Raw genomic sequence first — 24,256 nt, 5'->3', positions numbered from 1 at the left:
TCCGGAACTAACCCCTAACCACCCTAACTGTCACATTCTTTATTAAAATCAGTCCACTTATACTAATTGTATCACTAATTATAATTTGTATAATAGTACATCCCCCAAAAGAGATCCTTGTCCTCAAGGATCAAAGTGAGGAAATTGAATTTTAAGCTTAGTGTAGTATTCCCACGTAGCATCATCAGCTAGTATTCCTTGCCATTTAACAAGCACTTGAGCCACTGCCTTATTTTCCCTTTTCACCATTCTTCTTTGCAAGACCAACTCTGGTTCTGGGCATTGAGGGTCAGCAATGTCGACTACTGGTGGATAAGAAATATGATCAGGAATAACATGATATTTTTTCAACAAGGAGACATGGACTGTTGGATGAATTTTGACTGATGTTGAAAGCAAGAGTGTGTAGGCTACGGAACCTATCCTCTTGGTCACTTGAAAAGGTCCATAGAACTTAGAAGATGGCTTGTGATATGGCTGAGAAGATATGGTTGTCTGTTTATAAGGCTGCACTTTCAAATACACCCAATCTCCAACTTGGAAGGATCTGTCACTCATGTGTTTGTCAGCCTGATTCTTCCTCCTTAGCTGGGCTCTAGACAAATGATGCTTGAGAAGTTGAAGTTTGAATTCTCTAGTAGTGAGAATGTTATCCACTTCACTTGCAGCGGATTCACCAGGAATGTATGGTAGGTGAATAAGAGGAGGTCTGCCATATAAAGCTTCAAATATAGTGGTATGGATGGCTGAATGATAATTGGTATTGTACCAATACTCAGCCATAGGAAGACAAGCTAACCAACCAGTAGAATCTTCTGCACAAAAGCATCTGAGATAAGTTTCAAGACATTTGTTCACCACTTCTGTTTGGCCATCAGATTGTGGGTGTTAAGCTGAGGATATATTGAGTTGCACTCCTTGTAGAGCAAAGATCTCATGCCAAAAATTGTTCAAGAATACTATATCTCTGTCACTGGTTATAGCCTCAGGGAAACCATGTAACTTCACAATATTTTCTAAGAAAGCTTGTGCCATTGTTTGTGCAGTATAAGGGTGTTTAAGAGCAAGGAAGTGGGCATACTTGCTCAATCTGTCTACCACCACCATGGTAACTTCATACCCTTTAACCATTGGTAATCCATCAATAAAATCCATGATAATTTGAGACCAAGCAATGTAAGGTATAGGTAATGGTGATAATAGACCAGGAGAAGCTGCTAGATCAGCCTTGTTTTTCTGACACACATCACAGCCTAGTACATAAGCTTTGACATCCTTTCTGAGGTCCTTCCAATAAAATAGTGTCAGCGGTCTATTGAGAGTAGCTTCCACTCCTGAGTGACCTCCATATAAGGTGTTGTGCCAGTAGGAAATGATGGTCTATCTAATGGATCCTTTTCCTACCACAAGTTTACCTTTCCTTCTTAGCTGCATATGAGACCAATTTTACTGAGGATGTTTGTTGGAGTCTGCCTGTAATTCCTCAATTAGCTTCTTCACCTCTGGATCCTGATTCCAGCTATCAATAATAGACTCAACATTTCAGAAGTTTGAGGAAAGACTACCATGGCTAATAGTTCAACACCAGTGATTCTAGAAAGTGCATCAGCCACCTTGTTTTCAGCTCTTTTCTTGTATTCTATGATGTAATCAAAAGGCATAAGTTTAGTTAGCCACCTCAATTAAGTATTAGTGTGAATTTTCTACTCCATCAGAAACTTCAAGGCTCTTTGATCAGTCCTAATAATGAATCTTTGGCCCAATAAGTATTGAGACCACTTCATTACTGCATGCCCAATGGCAAGGAGTTCTCTGTCATAGACAGACATAAGAGTTTTCTTGTGAGATAAAGCCTTGCTAATGAAAGCAAGGGGATGACCCTGCTGCATCAGTACTGCTCTAATGCCATACCCCTAGCATCAGTCTCAGCCACAAAAGTTTTAGTGAAGTCAGGTAGAGCTAAAATAGGAGCTTGAGTTAATGCTTTCTTAAGCTCATTAAAAGCTTCAGTAGCTTCTGGTGACCATTTGAAGCCTTCTTTCTTTAGGAGATCAGTTAGTGGTCGGCTGATGATGCCAAAACTCTTAATGAACCTTCTATAATAGCCCCCTAATCCCAAAAACCCTCTCAACTGTTTAAGGGTAGTTGGAATGGGCCAATTCTGTATAACTATGATCTTTTCATTACTGTAGAGACACCCTCAGCAGTAATGAAATGCTCCAGGTATTCAATTCTTTGAACTCCAAAAGAACACTTGCTTCTCTTAGAAAATAACTAATGCCTCCTCATTTCTTCAAATACCAATTGTAAATGTTGTAGATGATCTTGTATGCATTTCATGTATATCACGATATCATCAAAGAAAACCAGAATAAACTTCCTCAAGAACTGATGGAATACAGAGTTCATAAGACCTTGGAAGGTAGTTAGTCATTAGACAAGCCAAAGGGCATAACAAGGTACTCATAATGCCCTGAATGAGTCCTAAAAGCTGTTTTAGAAATGTCATCAACAACCATTCTTAGCTGATGATAACCTGATCTGAGATCTATTTTAGAAAAAACCACTGAACCTCCCAATTCATTCAACAAATCTTCCACAATAGGAATTGGAAATTTGTTCTTGATAGTGTGCTTGTTGAGATCCCTGTAGTCTACACACAACCTCAAAGTACCATCCTTCTTGCCTACCAAAATTACAGGAGAAGCAAATGGACTGCTACTAGGCTGAATTATGCCTTGGTCCAACATTTGTTTCACCAGACCTTCAATAATATCCTTTTTTTACTGCAGGATATCTGTAAGGTCTTTTGTTTATAGGTTATGTTGCATTTTGAAGGATAATTTGGTGATCAAATATCCCTCTAGATGGTGGTAATGCAGTAGGTTTATCAGACAAATCCTTATACTTTTCTAACTAGGGGTGTTCAAAACCGAACCGAAACCAAAAACCGAACAGAAACCGAAACTTAATGGCTTATTGGTATCGGTTTAACGGTTTAACGGACGGGGAACGGATTAAAAGTTTTTTATTAACGGCTTATCGGTTTGGGGGCGGATTATTCAATTTTCTTAACGGATAATCCGTTAACCCGTTAAGAATATATATATATATATATATTAAATAATCAAAAACCATTCTTCCACTTCCAGTACTCTATCTCTATTCTCTATTACTAATTTACTATTAGACATTTAGTTATAATTTACTATTCCATTTAGTTACTATTAGATAATTTTGATGTCATGTATTATACCCAGTGTTCTCTTCTATTTCTTCTGATAGTTATAAGTTGTTAATAGGCTCATCCCAGAGATGATTCTACTAGGAAATACGTTGGAATACACATCTCTCTATTTCTTCTATTTAGCTATCTTCTTAGGTGCCATATTCTATAGACTGGAATGTAGTCTGCTGAGCATAGGAATTTTATTTTGAGTTATAGCGGTCAACAAACAATCCGATAAATCGCCCGATAACCGCCCGATAAGAGCTAAACTGATACCAATCCGCCCGATATCTTATCGGGTGGCTAGCGGATTAATACATTTAAAAACCGATAACCGATAAGCCAAACCGTTAAGAGTATATAACCGCACAATCCGCCCGATAAGCAACCCTATTTCTAACAATGCTGTCAGATCAGGATTACTACTACTATTTTCACTACTAGTCTCCAAAGAATACCACTACATACTTATATATTCTACATATAGAATAACCTGAATCATTGCAAGTTGAGGTTGATTACCTCACAACTTAGCTATCTTCCCAGCATTGGCTGATTTGATTTGATTTCCAACACCTATGAGCACATGTTTTCTTCCCTTGTTGAAGAATTCCATAGTAATCTTCTTGAAATCCATCTTGATATCTCCAAGAGTAACTAGACATTCCACACCTAGTACCACATCATAGTTTGTTAGAGGTAATAACATAAAATTGGCTTCAAACTCAGCATCCTGCAATAGCCAAGACAATCTGCAAGCCTTATCCACCTTCATGCCAGTACCATTTGCAGCAGCCACTACCTGAGAGCAGGTAGTTGTCACAGGACACCTTAGCTGTTGCACCAATTCAGAATTGATGAAGTTGTGAGTACTCCCAATATCTATGAGAATGTGCATAGGTTTCTTGGTATTATAGCCAGTAACCCTCAAGCATTTGAACCTCATAGACCCATTCAATGCATGAACTGAAATCTCCATATGTTCTGTTTGTTCAGCCAATTCCACTATCTGTTCTGAATCCTCAGAACTCTCAGCGTCTTTAGAGTGTTCAGTACTTGGCAGTTCATCAACTTCTAATGCATAAACCTGCTTAAGGTTCTTGCATTTGTGGCCGAGTACATATTTCTCATTGCAGAAATAACACAATCCTCTGGCCCCTTTTTCATTGGCCTCCTCAACACTTAGCCTTCTTCTGTTAAATCCCCCACTAGATTTTGGGGTTGGATCCTTCTTGGAACAGGTAAGACCAGTAATGGCTTTTTCTGGAATCTTTGATCCACATTCCTTTTAAAATTGGTAGTTTGAGCTGGAGGTAATGATATCATTTGCACGATCTCCTTCGATTGAGCATCTATGTAGGCTTCCTGCATCCTAGCTGTTTTAAATGCTTGAGCAAGTGATCTGGGATTAGTCATTTTCACATCTATGTTAAGCTGCTCCTTCAGCTCTCCTATGAAACAACTAATTGCATTTTCCTGTGACAAGTTCACCCTTGTAAGACTCCTTTTAAAAGCTGTATGATAATCCCTCACATTACCAGACTGGACAATCTTTTTCAATTCCTCCATAGGATCATCATGTTTCTCTCCAAACTTTTCAGTCAAAGCCATGGTATACTCAGTCCACGTAGGTGGCTGAGTGTAACTCCTATACTTCATAAAAGCTTGATGCCACTCCATAGCTTCACCTTCTAAGTGCAAAGAAACTACCATCACTCTTTCTTCAGCTGGTACTCAATCGATTTGGAAAAACTGCTCCGCCTTGAACAACCATGATCTCAAATCATTTCCAAAAAATCTAGGAAATGAAATCTGAGTATATTTAGAATACTGCCTACCATCTGTTTGATTTTCTTCCTCCTCAACATGATACTTATCATAGGAATCCTTGCTGTTAGATCTAGATTTAGATCCACTAGGGTCAATTGCTTCATCTTCATTCCTTTTCGCGGAGTTCAACATTTGTTCCTTTAATTCACCTACTGCCTGATCCAAGCCTTTCAGGTGAGCAACTTTCCCAACTAAAAAGCCTAATGTCGAAATCAATTGTCGCATCAATTCTCTGATATCACCAAGTTCGGCCACTGAATTTTTAACAAATTTACCCCCTTTCGTCATTTTTTGATATCCAAGAATTAACTGTTTTGATACCAATGATATTCTAATGCAGGGATTAGAGAAATCTGAGGTTCGAATATAGTCTCTAAGAGTTGAAACAAATACAACTCGAAGGTCGACTATGGTGAAGAAGAACAGAGAAAGAGAGAAGAGAGAAGAGAGGAAGAAGAAGATTGTTATTGAAAGAACTGTAATTGTTATTCATACAAAGAATGTGATACAATCCTTATATGTAATAGTTTAGCTGTAATGAGATTCTCTTAACAACTTCTCAACTTACTCAACTAACTTCTAATTAACTTTTGGCTCCTACTAACTAACTTCTGGAACTAACCCCTAACCACCATAACTGTCACATTCTTTATTAAAATCAGTCCATTTATACTAATTGTATCACTAATTATAATTTGTATAACACAAAGCTTTCACATGCTTCAGAACTTGATTGTTTCATGAGGATAGCCATAGAACCGTTGGTTTTGGAGAAAAGTCGTGAAAAAGGGGGAAAGAATGAAGGTAGGGAGAGGGTTAGGGTTTTATTTTAACAAAAATTACGAAATAATATTAGGGATATGATAGTAAAAATCTTGGTCAAATCTAAAATGCTTATAAGGTAAAAAATGATAAGTTGGAAGTGATGACTTATGACTTATCGCTTATTTTAGCTTATAAGCACTTTTAATTTTTCCAAACACGTAGATAAGCCAAAAATGGCTTATAAGCTGGTAAGCTTAGCCAAACACCCTCTTAGTCGCACCCACACCTCTTATAGCCTATTTGCCCAAGTTTCTCCAATTTCAAAAGCACTTTTTTTTTTAAAATGCTTCTTCTTCTTTTTTCAAATTTGAAGTGTTTGGCCAAGCTTTTAGGAGAAAAAAAGTGCTTCTAAGGAGAAGCAGAAGCAGTTTTGGAGAAGCAGACACTTTTGAGAAAAATACACTTAGAAGCACTTATTAAAAACTTAGCCAAACACTAATTGCTGCTTAGAAGTACTTTTTAAATTAATTAGCCAAACACAAATTGATTCTCACCAAAAGTACTTTTGAAAAAAAAACATTTCTCAAAATAAGTTGAATTTTCCAGCTTGGCCAAACGAGCTATAGTCATTGGACTAGTCTGTTGCAAGGGCTAAAATGGTACTAAGTACAATGTTTGATAGGAGGAATTAAAAGATTATACTTTGGATAACTAATATGCAAGTTAAGGAAGCTAATCTATATATGTACAATACAATTGCTATTTATTGATACAGGTCAAGGACGTAAAAGTAATTTTGTATCAAGCAATTTTTTTGCAACTCTAATTTCAACTTGGATTATATAGGTCAGCTCCTGGCCATTACACATGTTGCATAGCGAAGACATGATTATCTGAAACTCGGCTAAGAAGAGGGCAAACTTATATATACCCTTTCCTCTTTGGACACCCATATTATGGGTTGAATGAAACTTAGGAACTGAAGAGACATATAACAGGAGGGAAATGAGCCTTCATGCTATTTACAAGGTTGAAATTAAGACAGTTTTTGTGGTCCATTATAGTAGTTCTTTTTAGTTTTATGCCTAATTTTAGAGACTCTTATGATTACATCTGAGATATTTGAAAATAATACACGATATATTTACAGAGTTACTTTATTATATTCAAAAGACAAAAGGTTACGTTGAAGTTGAACAATGTCCTCAATTCTTTATTAACCAATCCATTATTTGTTTTCCTTTTTTCTCCAAATTGACTAGTCCATTTCAAGAAGGCTCACTTTTCACGATGCATATACTGAAGCTTGGTAGAAAAATATACCATTTTGGGAATTTTCTCAGTTACAACTTCCCTTCTTTCCATAAGCCAATTGCACTAATAATCACCCAACATTTCTAAAAAAGAAATAATTTACAACTATTTAAGTTTTTTTTTTCAAATAACGAGTTTATCCACCTTAAGTTTCAGTAAATTGTTCAAGTTAACCTGCTAAGGCAGATAAGAAGTGCAATTATTTACACTTGAAAGTAATCAATAATTTGCTGCTTAGGAGTGAACTCAAAATACATAACGTGAGATGAAGCAGCTTGCAATTAGAACGTTTTAATTTTTAAAATCTAAGAATTATGCAAAATGATTTGGCTTGATTTAAGAAAGCCTCCTCTAAGAATATTTCTCATAAAACAAGGGGTTACATGTATGTTCCTCAGATAGAGTTGCTTATAATAATGCTTATTTAAATAGAGTTCACACCTCTATTTACATACAACTCTAAGTAAAAATGAGTCTTTTGCTGTATTAGTCTTCTGGCAAACTAAATGAGAAGTGATTGATAATGAAAGTATGAAAGAAAGCAAAGCAAAAGCTCCTGAGTTCATTCTAGTTGGTAAACTGAGATGAAAGACATCAGAACGCTCCCCATCCAAAGCTTCCCTTCCCTCTCCTCTACCTCGCTGACAGCTTTAACGACTTTTCCTTGTCGATCTTCCAATATCTGTAAAAGCTTGCCTTCTGGGCTGTACTTCACAACGACTGCATGGAGCCGGCCACCAATGTGCATGAGGTATTGGAGCTTTGCAGAGACGGGAAGCTTCAGCAAGAATTGACGGAGTGGTGGGTATATGGCATTTAAGTAACTATAAATGGTGCGCCGACAGTGGATTGCTACCCAGAACTCATTTCTTTCATTTGCTCTCACATTGTCAGGATACCCTGGGAGGATTGCTATTACTTCTGTGGTTGCGGCTTTCTCACCTTTCAGCCAGTATTTTCGTAATCTACAAAGAAATAAAATACTAATCAGCCACAGGCTTATTCCCCTCCAATAGTTCTTCTTACAGGTGGGAATACCAGCAAGTAATGATGCCATCGGAACTATCTATTGAATGTCAACGCCAATCATTTTAAGGGAGTTCCACATAATGGAGATGCCTCAATAAAAGGAATAGAGAAATAAAGTCAGTTATGTCAGAATATGGATTATAAAAGCTGAAACTCCACACCACTTCTATGTCTATCACTGTCCATACAATGCATAGTATCTTTGTATGTATGTCTGATGCATATTGTAAATGCATAAGAGAGGGGTATCAAAGAATGAAAGGAATATCTTTGACCTGTCTCTTGTTCCCTGTAGGTCTATAGCATGCTAGGCTAGCTACAAAAGGTACTCTATCTTTCTCTTTTTGTAGTTCAGCTCGATAGAGTTGTATAGAATCCTCTCATACATACACAACTAACAGCTTTTGAGGTGAACCATCACCGCTTTATCTCAAGAAAACCCCCCAAATAGGTGCGGAAAGCATATAACTAACAACTTTTGAGGTGAAGCATCAGCCTTTCACCCCAAGAATTTCCTCAAAATAGGTGGGAAAAGATATAGAAAAGTGGCATGTTTTTTACGAAGCAATAAAAAAGTCAATCGCTTGAGAATATGGAAGCATTTCCATGGTGCATAATTGCTCTATACATAACATAAATATGTTCTGCATGTGTGAAATTTTTTACTAATCATATCAATAGAGAAACAACAATCACAGACAGGAAAAGGTAATCCAAGGAATTTCCCCCTATAGATCTCAAACAGACAATCTTCTCACAATGTGTTAAATAATATGTAAAGTGCAAATATTAACACTGTAAACATCTTGATTGCAAAAGGCAAGAACCTCACCTGCCCTTGGAACCTTCACAAAATATAAAGAAGGAACCATCCTTGCTAAGTGAAAGACCATTTGGAAATTGAAGGTTGTGGATAAGAACAGTGGTTTCCTTTGTCCTAGGATTGTATTTGAGAACCCTCCCACTATCTTCTGCTGAGAAAACCAGCTGCATAAAGTTCCTGGAAAAGAAAAGGTGGGAGTTGTAAAATTTTAACCAAATGAAGCACAAATTCTGCATTTAACCAAGATCATATATAATCATGGTATATGGGTGAAACAGACATGCTTTGGAGCCAGGGAAAGAGCAGGAGGATTGTCAGTGATGTGGAATAGCTGGGCTCTACCTTTTCTGGTGGATATGCTGCTATGCTCTAACACAATCAGTGTCATGTAGATCATCGTGATCTAATATTTTGAGTCGACATTTCGAGAAAACTTTTAACACTCAATTCATTCATGTAGTCATGTAGAGAGGAGAGAAAAAAGTGGCTGGGACCATGGGTAATTGTCGGAAGTTTTAATTTGAATTGACTCATCTCAGCGTAAAAATGACAATGTTAAAAGTTAGTCAATTCTAGGAAGTATTTTGCATATATTTTGTGTCCTTATTGTGTTACAAGATCACCACTTTGAATGCTACGGCCTCAAAATTCAGTTTATAAAAGCACATCAGGTTCGAAACGCATTCTAGTTAAGAAATCTTTGGCACTAAAAGAAAGGGCACATTCAAAATATACCTGCGTTGGTACGTCGTGCTGCTATCTGTAAAATAAACATTCCCTTCATCATCAACATCCAAGTCATTTGTGAATCCTAGACGCACTCCTTCAGCCTCGGTTGTCAAAGATTCTGCTAATCCACCTTCAGGGCCTACCTTCATTAACCCAAAATATGCATCTGCGATATATAAGTCACCTGTTCTTTTGTCAAACCGTAACCCCAAAGGCCTACCACAGATGTGCTCGTTCTTCAAATAGCTCATAGGAGATGGTTTTGGGTCACATAAGCCTGACCTGAAAATTCAGAAAACAGAATACGGACTTAAATCTACATTCAGGGGAAAAGCAGTCCAAAAAACATGTAAACTGGCTTATATATCACAAATTCGCAAATTATTAAAATTTCTAACAGTATGCAAGACAAGTTGAACTTATATTTTATTTGGTATGATGATATCATGAGTTGAGCTTAAATGGAGAAGTGAATATTCACATAGTCGACCCCAACATGTTTGGGACTGAGGCGTAGTTGTTGTTGTATGCAAAGCAAGTTGAAATTTGTACTGTACGGATTTGATTGTATAACGTATGAAATAATTTTACAAAAAAATATAGTTAACAAAAAATTGAGTAAAAAAAATCGAGGTTAAGGAAAATTTTAAGTATTCAATTGGGAAAAGGCACAAGTAACCCCAACCTATGACCGAAGTTCCAACTACACACCTTTCCTTTTCAGGGTTCCTATTAGCTCCTGAACTATTTCAAAACGGAATAAATTCACCCTTGGTTGATGACATGGAAGAGAGTGTGTGCTCACTCTCTTGAGGGAGTGTGAGATGCCAAAACTAAGTTAAAAATTGATTAATCTAAATACGTGTCCTCTTTTAATTGGCCATCTTACGATTAATTAAACTAATTCATTATCATTATAGCTTGAACATTTATTCTTTTCTTTCTTTCTTTTCTCAAAAAAAGGGGAGCCTTGGCGTATCTGGTAAAGTTGTTGTCATGTGACCAGGAGGTCACGGGTTCGAGCCGTGGAAACAGCCTCTAGCAGAAATGCAGGGTAAGGTTGTGTACAATAAACCCTTGTGGTCCGGACCTTCCCCGCACCTCGCATAGCGGGAGCTTAGTGCACCGGGCTGCTCTTTTTTCTTTCTTTTCTCAAAAGTTCCATCAACGCCAACATCACTGCTGCCAATCGTCAAGAAACTTCCTCCTTCCCTCATCAAGGTCCGTGTTACTGCATCCTGTTCCTGTGTGTTTGTGCACATCATATGCTTGCTCTTTACTTTTGATTGATATTAATATTTTTTAATTTTCGTTAGAGTTTCTATCAATTGTTCAAAGGGGTCGCTCACTGCCACTGCCATGGAGCTTTTCACAGATCTAACTTAATCATTTGATCCTATCAACTTCAAATCAGACAAATAAACAATCATATTCTTACACTGCCAGCCCTCTATCGAAACACAGATAAGAAAAAAGCGAAAAACAAAAAGGCTCCAAAGTCAGCCCCCGGAAAAAAAAAGGTGTCTTGCAAGAAAATCAAATACGCCTCTGGTATTATCTTATTCAAATACAGAGAAAGAAAATCAAAGAAGCAGAAGAAAATGTGATTTCGTCTTCTTAGTCACATATAAGAGAAAGAACACATCATTATCATCATCATTATCATCATCATTATCATAATTTGAGGATGAAATATTCTCAATGTCGGAGCGGGAGGGAGAAATGAATCGATTTTCCTTCAAAGTAAAGTGAGTTTTCAGCAAAAATTTTGGTGACTCTTCAAAGAGAAAGAAAGCTGATTAAAGTAAAGTGAAACGAAAGAGAGAAGAAGATGCTAAATTCACCGACAAATATGCCAGAATGCTCTTTGGTGAAAAGTAAAAGTCCAAGAAGGCTAATGAAGATCAAAGAAGAAATTGAATTAGAAAGGAAGAAAACAGAAAAGGAATTAATAACAAAATTCATGTAAAAGCGCATGCAAAAGCTCACCTAATGCTCATTTGGTTATTTGTGCCATGTCAGCATTTAGGGTGGCAATAACTTCACTTGAAAAAAGTTTAGGGGGTAATAGGACCCCCGAAAAGGAAAGGTGTGTAGTTGGAACTTCGGTCACAGGTTAGGTGGGTACTTATGCCTTTTCCCTATTCAAATAAAAAAATGAAACGATAGCTAATGCACAAGTAAACTAATTAAAAACCAGTATGGCCTGGGTTAGGTCTATACACTAAATACCTACCGCAAGCAGGAAGTTACCATCTTTAATCTTTTGCTCTTCCTTTTTTGAAAATAAAAATCATCTGTAACTTTCCTAAAGGACTTAAAAATAAAGAAGGAAAAATTATGTGACTTGTAGCTTTTCTTCCTAAATTTTTGAACATTGTATTTTACTGGAATCTGAAGACAATTCTTCAAATGTGCTTTAATCTTGTGCCATAGAGAACCCAGGGTTTAATCCTAACATAACCACTGACATCCTAGTCCACATTGAACGGTTTAAGACTATTATTAATTAGGTAGGAAATAGGTATGAGCGTTAATCAGATAATGCAATTTTCCAAGGTGATGCTGGAGTTCCCCGCTGGTCGGCAGGTTTCAGTAATGAACCACATGTTTAGAGCTAACATAGTATTGTGGCCAAGGTTAGCATGTGAGTCCAATTGTTCTAGTAGCCAATATAATTCCGCTACCGCTTTGTTGACAAGACTTTTAGTTCTTTTCTGTCATATCTTGCGATTTGTTCTATGATAGAAATCAACCGAAAGAAGACAGATGGCTCAAAATCACTGTTGAATCCAAATTGAAATATTGCAATAACCATCAACAGGAAACGCTCTATAGGTTAATACAACTGATTCAAAACTTTTTCCTGTTGCTCCTCTTTTTTTCTAGACTATAGTTTGTCCTCCACTCCTCCCAATAAATGGCCTATCATTTTGAAGATATCAGATTCCTGAAACATGGTTAAAATCTCCCTCAGTTGCTGCAAGGACAAAAAAAGAAGGCTTCAACTTCATACGCTTCTATGAGAAACCATTTGGTTGTTCCCATTCAGTAATAGCTTGGTACTGAATGTTATCAACAAAATTTCCTTTTACCTATCAAAGAGAAAAAAAGAAGAAGAAGAGAAACCCTTATTGATGACTAAATATTTCAACATCACCTCTCTCCAACCTTACAATTTCCCTCTGATACCACACCAAATGCTTAACGAGATCTATTGAATCGCTTACATTTCCTTTACATACACTAGCAATCTAAGTCATCTTAGTTTACTAGTTTAAGGGTCAACCTCTTCAGGGTGAAAGAGTTGACTTTTTGATTGATTTCCTCTAACCCTCCACAATGACATTCAAGTTGTACAGTTGAACTAATGCTGTGATAACCACCAACAATGTGTTCAAAATATTGGAATTATGGCAATAGGAATTTGGTGCAACTTTTTTCGATCAATTATTAGAGAAGAAAAGAATGGTTATAGGCTATATCTAATTACATGAGATAGTTTGCATTAACATAGAAGGAAAGTGCACATTCTTTTATCTTGTTGGCTTCAGCTTTGGTAACCTTTAACAAGCAGTTGAATGATCAAGCTCTCCCCAGTAAAAGAGCAAAACCAGCAAACTCAATTCCATTTCCATCTAATCTCTCCCGAACAAGAACTACCTAACTGCTGAAGTTAAGTCGATATGCACCTATAACTTTTCTCCTTATATCAGTTGAACAATCACAAGTTTTCTTGGAAAGAATATGCAAATCAACCAACAGTTAATAATTATTTCGCTCTTACCACAATCTTCAAAGCCAAACTACCGGACCAAACCAACATAAATTCAAGGTTTTCCGTCATAATTGACTCGACGCAGCATATGACAGTTGATAAAGAAATAGCAACTAGTACAATATTTGTAACAAATAGTCTACTACTCACATGTCCCACTTTTACATGGAGCAATCAGTTTTTCCCCTTTTTGGTATTCCTAAAGTGACCATTTGAGAACATGATAAAAAGATGTACCTAATGCATACTCAATGCAGCATATGCATATTCTACAGTTCAAGTCTCATCATTTCTTAATTAAAAAAAGCATTTTATCTTCCACACATCATAATCCGGGGTGGAGGTAGGTGGGCGGAATGGGGTTCATCGCTGAAAATTATACTGTATATAAGGTTAATTTTCTTTTCATGTGTATATATTAGGTGTTCATCCCCTTAGCGTGTTTATTTTTTATTTTTTATTTTTCTCAATCCACTTGGTGAAAATTCTGTTTCCGCGGCTGATCATAATAATGAGAAGGCAACATAGCCAAATACAAAAAAGTAGGCATAATCACAAGAAACAAGAAATATAAGCCAAGACTCATACCATAACCAAAAAAAAACTCACCTATTAGCTGATGTATAAGCAAAATCATTCCATTTCTCACCATCCCAAAACACAACTCTCCCATCAGCTATTCCTGTATAAGGTCCTCTACCCTGAGGGTCAAAGGCAATACTTTCTGGTCCCTGAATTTGGTTCAAGAACTTGATTTCAGATTTCTGAAGCAAATTTTGTGAGTCTTTTTCAACTGGGAATTCCGACCAAGCTGGCATCTCAACCTTAAAAGACTCAAACTCTGGGAACTCAGAAATTGCACTGTGCTTAAAAGGGTCTAATCCACAATACACTGCCAACACAAGGAACACTCCACCAAATACTGCAGCTGGTCTCATTGCATACAAAAATCAACTTTCTTGATTATGGGTTTGTGTAAAGGGAAAATCTTGAAATGGGGTTGAAAAATTGAAGTTTTAAAGTGTACCAATATGAGGATTGTTAAAGAACGTTTGCTATCTAACAACCTTACTATAAGGAAATTTAATTTTGTTTGGTTTGGGTTTTTTTTTGTGAATAAGGTGGTACTATTAGCTGAGCTAACTACCCACTCCTCAGCTGCCACTCGCCTAGAATTGAAAATGGAGGTACTTAAAAAGACACATCTCCCGCACCTAGCATGATATAAATTTTTGTTTCAATCTATGTGAACCCATTTGAACGGGTACGGAGTTTAAGAAAAAAAAGAATACTTTTGAACTTATGATATAAAATGAGGTATATATATTTTGTGTGGTTATAAATCATTGCATAAAGGTAAATTGTTTCCAAATAAAAAAAGAGGTTATTCTTTTTGACACGGACTAAAAAAGAAATAAGTTCACATAAATTAAAACGGACGGAGGATTATTTTTTGGGGGTGGGAGGGTGGGGGTAGCGGAGGGGAGGTTTGAAGTAACGGGTCTGGGCTATGTTATTCGGACTCTTCAAAAATGTTATTATGTGCGTATCGGATCCTCCAAATTTAATGTATTTTTGAAGGATCCGACACGGGTGCGGCAGTATTTTCGAAGAGTCCGAGCAACATAGGGTCTGGACCTTCAACCCATGAGTACTATGAACTTTCAAGATTAATAGTAGTAGTATTATAAATTTTCAAGATTTTGTTTATTTAGTTAATTAAATATAATTTATTTATAGTATACTTTTACTTGTCAAACTTTGGATTTTTTACGTCACTTAAGAAATAATGATTGTAGTATCTATTTTACCATATAATCCTAATAATGATAACATTTCAAAAGGTTTTGAAAAATAATTTGGGGAATAAATAGTTAATGATAAGGGTAAAACAAAAAAAAAATTATCTTTCTATTGATTTGCTAAAATAGACAAGTAAAAGTAAAAATGCATTTTTAGTATATTTGACAAATAAAAGTGAACGGGGCGTATATTTTTTGTTTCTACTTCCAGGCCTGGATTAATCTAGATAATGTTTTCTTAACCTTATAACTACTTAACTTGATTAGGAATTACTACGACGTATTAAAATGTTATAGCATAAATTGAGACAGAAGAATTCAATCTTCTTTGGTAGTACGTTAAAACTATTACTATATGGAGTTTAAGCTCTTTCCTAGTAAGTTCTATCTTTCCATTTTTACTCATTTCATTCAAGTTAATACTCTTTCCATTACAAATATCTTGTCACTTTTCAAATGAAAAATTATAGTACTATTTTAAACCTTGATCAAGATTTCGTCATATATTCGTTCTATTTAAACAAATCTAGTTGTCGATATAGGTCCTTAGGTATATAAATACTATTACCTCGAAATAAACTTATTTGCGTCAAAATTTTGTTATTACAAAAGTAGGTCAAATTAATTATTTCCTTTTATGAACTAAATATATTTTATTTCCTTTTTTAATTTAATATTAAATCAAATTCAAACGTTTCCAATTGGTTTTTCTTGATTATCAACAAATTAAATTTTCATTATCTTCCACGCCTTAAATTTTATGAACCTTGCAAGAAGTAATTTCTCAATGCCTCAACCGTTTTTGACCTTTTCGGAGTTTCTTGCAATGTTTTAAGGGTTGCTATTACACATGCTTTGGTTTCTATGCGGATGAATTTCAATATCTTTTCTTTTTCTTTTTAGTTGAAAAGGCAACCAATTGAAACTGTAGGTATCACATAAAAATCTACATCAAGATTTCAAAATCTTTATAAGTGAATTTAATTGCTTCATTAATATTAGGAGATCAAAAACGGGGAGAAAGAGAACTTGGAATTAAGGAGGGTTTGAAGAAGATACCAAGTTAGGCGGAGGATTTGACGGAAAGAGACAGTGCAAGTAGAGTAGAATCTATCTATATAGAATAACAAAGGCAAAATCATGTTAGGCCGACAAGTTTAATTCTAACACATGTAAAAAATTAGGACCACTTTCCAAGATAGTTGGAATTTCAAATTCAAACTACAAATCAATAAAATAAAGTTAAATTTAAAAAATATAAAAAACTTCCAATCGACCCACGATTTTGTTTCCGATTTTGTTTTTGCAGTTATTCTTATTGATACACTTGCCTATTAAAAACAGAATTTCCTTCCCCTTATTTGGGCTGGCTGTTATTAAAAAAAAAAAAAAAAGATTCCCACTTTCTTAGTTGACCCTATTTTACTCAACAACTACCCTCTCAAATTTTCAATTAGTTTTTTTATACATAAAAGTTTTTAAAAAAAGGACGAATAATTTTTCAAAGTGAGAATTTGGTAAGAGTTAGAACTTGCTAAGAATTAATAACAATGGGCTAACTCATTCTTCAATCAGTTGAAAATATATTGGTAATATAAAAATTAAGTTTCCTTTTGTACTTTAATTTTTAATTATTTCGAAAATATATTTAAAAAATTATCTTTGGGACTTATAGTAAACTAAAAATACTATTGCATTACTCAAATGTCTAAGAAGTTGCTCCAATAATTTCGACTTCCATATAAACAGTTCTTTAAGTGATATGGAACCGACTGTGCCATTCTGATTTTTGATTTCAAATCTTGATGATAACTTTAGACAGTCATTATCCTAATATATACATATAAACAATCAGTTAAGTTGCATCTTTGTACATAATAACAGAGGTATTGTTCAAAATATAAAAATCTGGCAAATATTAGATATTGGTTGCTTTGCTTAGACTATCAACGGATGAACATACAGAAACTACGCTTATATATGAAATATGTGTAGTACAAGTATTCCTCTTTCTGTCTATTAATGTTGGCTTCATAATTGATATAGAACAAACTGTAGCATTCTGGTTTTTGACATCAAATCTTGAGGACAACTTTAGGCAGTTATGACAGTATATACGATCTTAAAATTGTTGGCTTCATAATTGTGCACTAATAAGGAATCTGATTTTGTAAGGTGATCGTATACATGCTTCAATCGGAAAGTATGTTGTTAAGTTTTATAGGAACAAGATACATGAACTTCGCTTATATCGTATGAACTACTTTGTAGTCGGACCAAATAATTTGAAGTTGAGGACTACGGCACACAACCCGAGGCTGACATTTACTCAAAAGACATTTGTTGAGGAAACAATTGACCCTTCATTTCATATGAACATCTTTAGATAGCCCTAACAACAAATTCATAGAGATAGCCCGATAGGATTCACCTATTTTTATTTTCGTTTAATTTTTTTTAATGCAGTCGATAAATATAGTTTGCAATATATATCTCTTTCTAATATTTCTCTACGCTCTTTTTGGTTTAAAACTATCCGCGCATTGCGCGGGTAAGTATACTAGTGTTAGAAAGAAAAAGAGAAAACTTGAAAAGAAACCTAATGGTGCAAAACAATTATATACAACACAAAAATCTTTTTTAGTGCAGTAGTATTTTTAGTTTACTATAAGTCCCAAAGACAATTTTTTAAATATATTTTCGAAATAATTAAAAATTAAAGTACAACAGGAAACTTAATTTTTATATTACCAATATATTTTCAACTGATTGAAGAATGAGTTAGCCCATTGTTATTAATTCTTAGCAAGTTCTAACTCTTACCAAATTCTCACTTTTACTAATATTGTGAATATTTACAAATCGTTATGTTTATGTTTATTTATCCATAGGAGAGACGAAATTCGTCTCCCATGTTGCATATTTTAAAGGCGGTGTAGGTTGTGAAATTTGATCGTAAGAGCATGTTTGGAATATGTATGGTTTTTTTCCTTTTTCTTATCTTGTTAACATATCGCACATATGCTCTAGTTATATGTGATGTAATATCATAAGAAATTCAATATTTTTGGATTTTCAGATTGCCAAATAGAAACATAATGGCTAAATAGTCTTCAGATGAAGAGAGGTAAAATTTGTAATTGTTGTTGTTCATTTGTCGTATGAGAAAATCGTAATGGTTATGCAACTGGTGGTGGGTGGGGCTATTGTTCCTGCACTATTTGATACCTCAAGAATGAGTTGGTTGAAGAGTTTGAAATCCTCATAGAAGAGTTTGGAATACCTTGCAAATTTATAGAAGGTTATCTAGTGATGGCACATTATCGATGCTATAATTCATCTAACTTTTGTCTTCATTGATATGAAGACAGTTGTTCGTGAATATATAGCAAAAGGCTTTAATAATTCCGTGGAAAATTTTACACATATACCATTCTGTCCAAATCCATGAAAATGGTTGGATTTGGACAGAATGTTCTTCCACTTTGTATAGGCTTTATTGGCTATATGGTTTATTTTTTTCATGGTTTTTCTTTCAATATCATTTGACTTACTCTATATTCATGCTTCAGGTTGGTGAAAGAGTCATAAGTGCTTTTAAAGGGTATAAAGAATCTGAGAGTGCCTTGCCTCACATGGACTTATAAATCCAACGTATTCCATTGATTCCAGCGACGTCCGAGATAATATTTTTGGAATACTTGTCCCATATCCTTTTCAGATAATTAGAAGCTATATGAAAAGAAGGTTGCCTTCCCTTTTGTATTCCATATATGTTTTCCAAACAGGGTAGTTGTTTAACTGCTAGGGGCGATGTATTATTCCGTAAAAAAATAAACTTGTGATGCTAAACTTTGAGAGTAGTAGCCCTTTTGGATAAAAGAAGTCAGAAGTTGGTTTTCTATTGTATTTACATTTAAAGTTTGAACCGGTGTCATGCGACACTCATTTTCTTGAAGATGAGAGTACAAAAATCTTTGCCAGGAAATTGGTTGATCATTACAGCGCGAGGACCAACCAAACTCTTAAAGAGCGCGAAGCAAGTCCTATCATTCATTTAAGAAAACTTAACAATTGGGTATGTGTTGTTTATTCATGGGAAGAGTTCTTCTGCATAGTTCATTTCTAATAAGGTTTTCTGGTATGTTAGATCAACAATGTCTTGATTCAACTTTATGCCAAAAGAGGGGATGCAGTCCTTGATCTTCCTTGCGGGAAGGTAGTTCTTGCCTATTGTCTATCTCAATTATCTGGCAGTATGATCTGTTAATTTATCTAAGTGGTAATAAACAAGTCATCAATGCATCTTATATTCAAATGTCTTTCTGTTTAAACCAGGGTGGTGATCTTATTAAATGGGATAAAGCGAAGATTGTATATTATGTTGGCATTGACATTAAGTTCCCGCTGGATGAATGTATAATATTCTCAACTCCCTCAAATGTCGCATGTAACTCTGCACATCCTAATAGTATATAATTTCATTGGTTCGTTGTAGTAATGATGGTTTCATTTTCTCTTTCCTTATCATGTTCCAATGATTTAATGTAACAAAATGGTTTTTCCTCTACTCCATCTAATCTAATGGATGCTTTCCCTTAATGTGGGATAATGCAAAGCATGAGGGATGCTTCTCTATACATTATAGTTGTCTACTCTGCATATGATTTTACTTTCAAACGGTGTTTATTAAGTATCTGCTTCTAACATCAATTAATCCTTATCATTTTACAATTATATTAGATAAGAAAGGTAAAAGAAGATGATGAGAGCAATGTAGAGGGACAGTCATATGTGAGTCACTCTGTTTATGAGCTTTCAACTGTATCACATTCCCATCTTCAAGTTGATGATCCGAAGGAAGAGGAGAAGGAACTTTCCTCAGAATTAATAAGAAGTCTGCAAGCTCAAGATACAAGTAGCTATAAGAGAACACTTTCTGGGTGGTCTTCAGAGCCCAATAGCAGAGGTGCCAATGACTGCAATAATGCAGAGGATCAACTCAAAAAATTCTGCAAATTCTTATCAGCTGCGTCATCCACCTGATCTTTCTCTGCTGCTCGGACCAACTGATTTTTCTATACTACTCATTGTTGATACTCCGTCATTAATACCATGAAGCAACGAAGCTACATATACAGTAGCACATTAGTAAAAACATTTAGCTAACTTTGACAGATGAATTAAGAAAGATAAATACTTCATCTATCTGTCAAGTTGCTCCCTTTGATCAACGAACACAAAGAATAATTTCGACTTCCATATAAACAGATCTTTAAGTGATATGGAACCGACTGTGCCATTCTGATTTTTGATTTCAAATCTTGAGGAAAACTTTAGACAGTGATTATCCTAATATATACATATAAACAATCAGTTAAGTTGCATCTTTGTACATAATAACAGAGGTATTGTTCAAAATAACATAGGTATTGTTCAAAATATAAAAATCTGGCAAATATTAGATATTGGTTGCCTTGCTTAGGCTATCATCGGATGAACATACAGAAACTACGCTGATATATGAAATATGTGTAGTACAAGTATTCCTCTTTCTGTCTATTAATGCTGGCTTCGTAATTGATATTGAACAAACTGTAGCATTCTGGTTTTTGACATCAAATCTTGAGGACAACTTTAGGCACTTATGACAGTATATACTATCTTATAATTGTTGGCTTCATAATTGTGCACTAATAAGGAATCTGATTTTGTAGGGTGATCATATACATGCTTCAATCGGAAGGTATGTTGTTAAGTTTTTTAGGAACAAGATACATGAACTTCGCTTATATCGTATGAATTACTTTGTAGTCGGACCAAATAATTTGAAGTTGAGGACTATGGCACACAACCTGAGGCTGACATTTACTCAAAAGATATTTGTTGAGGAAACAACTGACCCTTCATTTCATATGAACATCTTTAGATAGCCCTAACAACAAATTCATAGAGATAGCCCGATAGGATTCACCTATTTTTCTTTTCGTTTAATTTTTTTTAATGCAGTCGATAAATACAGTTTGCAATATATATCTCTTTCTAATATTTCTCTATGCTCTTTTTGGTTTAAAACTATCCGCGCATTGCGCGGGTAAGTATACTAGTTTTAGAAAGAAAAAGAGAAAACTTGAAAAGAAACCTAATGGTGCAAAACAATTATATACAACGCAAAAAACTTAAACTCAATATGAAAACATAATGATATTTTAATCATTAATCTCCAGTTCAATTAACTACCGGCGCCAATAAATATATTTTTTTAAAGTTATATGCACAGGTATTACCAAACAATTACAATATGAACTCACTTTTATTTAATGAGGCGTGTAATTATCTACCTTATTTTTAAGATAATAATTCATCTTTGCACGAAGGATTGCAAGTAGATATCTTTTGAGTGACAATAAGATAAAGACTTTTTTACACTTAATGATATATATGACCAAATTCAAACAAAACTATTATCCCAAACAGAAATTACCCTATTGACGAACAAAATTGAAACGAAATAATAAGCGGTCATTTAATCAAAACCGATTTGAAAAAGTATTTCGAGCATAAAATATTAGATAAAATAATATATTATTCAGTACAAGGAAAACTAATTCACGTATAACTAATTAATGCAAGGTTTAGCAATAGAGTCATGAAAGTATTTAAAGGTGAAAATGGCCCTAACATAAATATATTAAGAAATGTAGCTCAAAGTAACAATAAAAAACAAGAAGATTAAGTAATAGAATAAGAGAAGAAGAGATGACTTTCTTATTTCATCAAGTGTTCAAGTGTGTCCCATATCACATTTCATGCCTCTATTTATATTATTACATAGAAGGTTACAAAATGATTGTCTTAAACATGACATTAACAATTGAGATTATGGGGGAAGATCATGGGACATGATAGGAATGTGTGGGAGTTACAATCATAATAGTGATGAGTAGTGGGAGATTATTTACATCATAGGTGAAAGTAGTGGGAGTAGTGAAAATCCATATTTACTAATAGTTTTACAACACTCCCCCTTGGATGTCCAAAAATAGATAATATGCCTCGTTAAAACCTTACTAAGATTAAATCTTAAAAGAAAAAGAGTACACATATCTGTAATACACTTTATTTGCTGCCTCGTTAAAAACCTTACCAGGAAAACCTAGTTGGACAAAACCTAGGCTAAGGGAAAAAGAGTACAACGCGTATCTTACTCCCTTTCATGAAAACATCACTTTATTTCTCGAAGACGACGCATTCCAATCTTTTGTCTCAATTTCTCAAATGTTGAAGTTGGTAATGCCTTAGTGAACAGATCAACCAAATTTTTACATGAACGAATCTATTGAACATTAATTTCACCATTTTGTTGAAGATCATGCAAAAGAACTTTGGTGAAATGTGCTTTGTTCTGTCTCCTTTGATGTATCCTCCTTTCTGTTGAGCAATGCAAGCATCATTGTCTTTATATAGTGTAGTTGGATTATCTTTTTTCATAAGAAAATCACACATTTCCTGAATATGCTTAGTCATTGATCTCAACCAAATACATTCCCGACTAGCTTCATGAATGGCTATTATCTCATCATGATTTGAAGATATGGCAGCTATTGTTTGTTTCATTAAACGCCATGATATAACTGTACCTCCATATGTAAACAAACAGGAGGATACATCAAAGGAGACATTGGAATGGTGTTAGACATTGGAATGGTGGGGAGGAGCTGAATCTTGCTAATAAACTTACTGCAAAAGCAATATTTGGTCGGGTATTCTTGGCAAGATACATCAGTGCCCCAACTTCACTAAGATATGAAGTTTCATCACCAACGAGCTCTTCATCATTTTCTTGAGGTCGAAATGGATCTTTATTTATGTCAAGCGGTCTCACAACAATTGGGGTACTCAATGCATGTGCATTATCCATATAAAATCGCTTTAAAACCTTTTCAATGTATGTTGATGGATGGATAAAAAATCCATTTGTTACATGCTCAATTTGTAGTCCAAGACAAAATTTTGTCTTACCAAGATCTTTTATTTCAAATTCTTTCTTCAAACACCCTACAGCCTTTGGAAGCTCTTTAAAAGTTCCAATGATATTCAAGTCATCAACATACATAGCTATGATGACAAATTCAGATCCAGATCTCTTAATAAAGACACAAGGGCAAATATGATCATTTGTGTACCCTTCCTTTAGCAAATACTCGCTAAGGCGATTGTACCACATCCTCCCTGATTGTTTCAATCCATATAATGAGGCTTTATTGAACAAGTTTTTCTTGAACTTTTATGTGCTTCAGGAACTTTAATTCCTTTAGAAATTTTCATAAAAATTTCACTGTCCAATGAGCCATATAAGTAGGTTGTGATAACATCCATCAATCACATATCAAGTTTTTCATGAACTGCCAGATTTATTAGATACCTGAAGGTAATTGCATCTACCACAGGAGAATATGTCTCCATATAATCAATGTCAGGTCTTTGCGAAAAACCCTTCTGCCACAAGTCGTGCTTTATATCTTACGATTTCACCTTTCTCATTTTGTTTTCGCACAAAAACTCATTTGTACCTTACTAGCTTGACACCTTCAGGCATTCGGACTATTGGTCCGAAAACTTCAATTTTTTCGAGTGAAGCCAATCCTGCTTGAATTGCGTTTTTTATTTTGGCCAGTAATTTATCTGTCTACATTCATTGACAGATTTTGGCTCAAGATCCTCATCTTGTTACATTACTTCAACTGCAACATTATATGCAAAACTGTTGTCAACAACAATATTATTTCGGTTTCACCTTTTTCCCGTAGAGACATAACTTATTGAGATATCTTCATTTTCATCATTTTCAGGTACTTGAACCTATCGTGAGGTCTTATCAATTGTTATGTCTTTATGCTCTTCTTGAGCAATTGCCTCCACGTTATGATCAACTTGATCATTTGCTCATTTCCTTT

General features: G+C 34.9%; 2 protein-coding genes and 1 long non-coding RNA gene across 3 annotated transcripts; 1 reads left to right on the top strand and 2 right to left on the bottom strand.

The window, feature by feature from the left end:
• Nucleotides 1–123: 123 nt before the first annotated feature.
• On the bottom strand, nucleotides 124–2,750 carry LOC138901897 (uncharacterized). Its single transcript, XM_070189695.1, has 5 exons — nucleotides 2,440–2,750; nucleotides 1,912–2,186; nucleotides 1,566–1,639; nucleotides 996–1,236; nucleotides 124–815 (listed from the first exon to the last, which is right to left on the bottom strand). Exons 1-5 carry the CDS (start codon nucleotides 2,748–2,750, stop codon nucleotides 124–126), a joined length of 1,593 nt encoding a protein of 530 aa, XP_070045796.1.
• Nucleotides 2,751–7,450: 4,700 nt separating this feature from the next.
• LOC104115051 (protein STRICTOSIDINE SYNTHASE-LIKE 3-like) lies at nucleotides 7,451–14,728 on the bottom strand. The gene is made up of 4 exons (XM_009625621.4): nucleotides 14,107–14,728; nucleotides 9,726–10,001; nucleotides 9,000–9,167; nucleotides 7,451–8,103 (listed from the first exon to the last, which is right to left on the bottom strand). Exons 1-4 carry the CDS (start codon nucleotides 14,433–14,435, stop codon nucleotides 7,701–7,703), a joined length of 1,176 nt encoding a protein of 391 aa, XP_009623916.1. The 5' UTR covers nucleotides 14,436–14,728; the 3' UTR covers nucleotides 7,451–7,700.
• A 4,498-nt stretch (nucleotides 14,729–19,226) lies between these two features.
• Nucleotides 19,227–19,592, top strand: LOC117281149 (uncharacterized). Its single transcript, XR_004511764.2, has 2 exons — nucleotides 19,227–19,377; nucleotides 19,450–19,592. It is a non-coding gene; the product is annotated as an uncharacterized lncRNA (long non-coding RNA).
• Nucleotides 19,593–24,256: the final 4,664 nt, after the last annotated feature.

The sequence above is a fragment of the Nicotiana tomentosiformis genome, chromosome 11 (assembly GCF_000390325.3).
Source record: "Nicotiana tomentosiformis chromosome 11, ASM39032v3, whole genome shotgun sequence".
NCBI lineage: Eukaryota > Viridiplantae > Streptophyta > Magnoliopsida > Solanales > Solanaceae > Nicotiana > Nicotiana tomentosiformis.
Note: the sequence above shows the minus strand (reverse complement) of the source record. Positions and strands in the feature narration are given on the sequence as shown.